Below are 1,660 nucleotides of genomic sequence, written 5' to 3'. Positions count from 1 at the left end.
CTAGTCGAGCGCTACAGTGCTTGGAAATTATAATACTGATCTTTTACTTTCACTCTTTTTCAGAACAGTAGAATAATTCGTAAAATATAAATAAACAGTACTCTTTTATTGCTATGAAAGTTAAGAAAAATAATGTGTGGAAATATTCATAATTTTTTTTACTTTATGGCATGTAAACGTACGAGTAAATACATTTTTACTTTTAACATTTTTGGAAACGTAAATTTTATGAAGAAGAACCTGACAAATATATTCAGACAAAATGATCAAGCGCTGAGTGAGAAGGCTTGAATTATAAACAGTGGCTGTGCTGGAGGAGGTCCCCCGGGACGTCACACGCTCCCACTCCGGCTCAGGCATATGCATTTTTGACCACACTGTTCCCTAGACCTTGACGAACCGCATCACTCTGGCACAACATATCTAAGCACCTCATGTTTTATCTTTGTCTTTTTCCTTGTGTGTGTGTGTGTGTGTGTGTGTGTGTGTGTGTGTGTGTGTGTGTGTGTGTGTGTGTGTGTAAACTTAGAACTCACAGTAACTGATGTTTTTGGGTGGGACTGAAACCATGCACTCACACGTCTCACACCGATACAGGCTCACAATCGCTCGGCTTATTTTCCATACCTACGTGCTGCTGGGGGAACAGAGGCTACAGTACACATTAGAGAGCTCACTCATGCATGCAGTTAGTAAGATCAGTAAAAGAGTTAGCATGAGAATAGCGATAAAAGATAGAAAGAGATGCAACATTTCGGCGGTGGGGAAGAGGCTGAAGACAGTCAGTCAGAGGAGGGGAGTTGATGAGACGAAAAGCCTTTGATTCCACCCTGTCTAATAAAACTGTGTGAGTGGAACCCCCCCAAACATGCGAAGAATACTCCATACAGGGGCTGATAAGGCCCTTGTATAGAGTTAGCAGTTGGAGGGACGAGAAAAGCTGGCGGAGACGCCTCAGAACGCCTAACTTCATATAAGCTGCCTTAGCAGGAGATGAGATATTGAAGTATCCAGTTTTAAATTATGAGTAAAGGAAAGACTGAGGATATTCAGTGTGGAAGAGGGGGACAGTTGAGTGTCATTGAAGAAGAGGAGATAGTTGCTTGGAAGGTTGTGTCGAGTTTTAGATAAGGAATTGAGTTTTTATGGCATTAAAACGAAATCTTCTCTGTTTACATTTTCTTCCCACCAGCCAGCCGATACTTTCTAGTCGCTATGTGTGAACGTGTTCCGACTAGAAGGACTCAGTCGATACTTCTAGCGAATTACAATTTCAGTCGCATATTGACACTTGTGAACCCGCCTTCTACTTTTTGAATGATTTTAATTAAGCAAAACTAAAGTCAATTTAATGCTTTCTTTATTTACCACAAAGAGAGAAAATACATAGATGGAATAGAAAGAGAAAAGGAGGTGGAAGGAGAGCTGCATGAGGATAGAGCTAGTCACAAGGCCACCTACAGTACATCACTAGCCAGTCACAAGGCCACCTACACTACATCACTAGCCAGTCACAAGGCCACCTACAGTACATCACTAGCCAGTCACAAGGCCACCTACAGTATATCACTAGCCAGTCACAAGGCCACCTACAGTACATCACTAGCCAGTCACAAGGCCACCTACAGTACATCACTAGCCAGTCACAAGGCCACCTACA

General features: G+C 42.2%; 1 protein-coding gene across 1 annotated transcript in view; it reads left to right on the top strand.

The window, feature by feature from the left end:
- Positions 1 to 568: 568 nt before the first annotated feature.
- Positions 569 to 1,660, top strand: part of LOC123502797 — a 2,518-nt gene continuing 1,426 nt past the window's right edge. Inside the window, exons 1-2 of the mRNA XM_045252061.1 lie at positions 569 to 688; positions 1,464 to 1,660. The exon at positions 1,464 to 1,660 is cut by the window's right edge and continues 660 nt beyond it. Coding sequence (XP_045107996.1) covers positions 569 to 688; positions 1,464 to 1,660 — 317 coding nt within the window. The remainder of the gene's footprint in view (positions 689 to 1,463) is intronic.

The sequence above is a fragment of the Portunus trituberculatus genome, chromosome 12 (genome assembly GCF_017591435.1).
Source record: "Portunus trituberculatus isolate SZX2019 chromosome 12, ASM1759143v1, whole genome shotgun sequence".
NCBI classification, from domain to species: Eukaryota; Metazoa; Arthropoda; class Malacostraca; order Decapoda; family Portunidae; genus Portunus; species Portunus trituberculatus.
The sequence above is the reverse complement of the archived record's forward strand: the minus strand, read 5'-3'. Positions and strand labels throughout refer to the sequence as shown.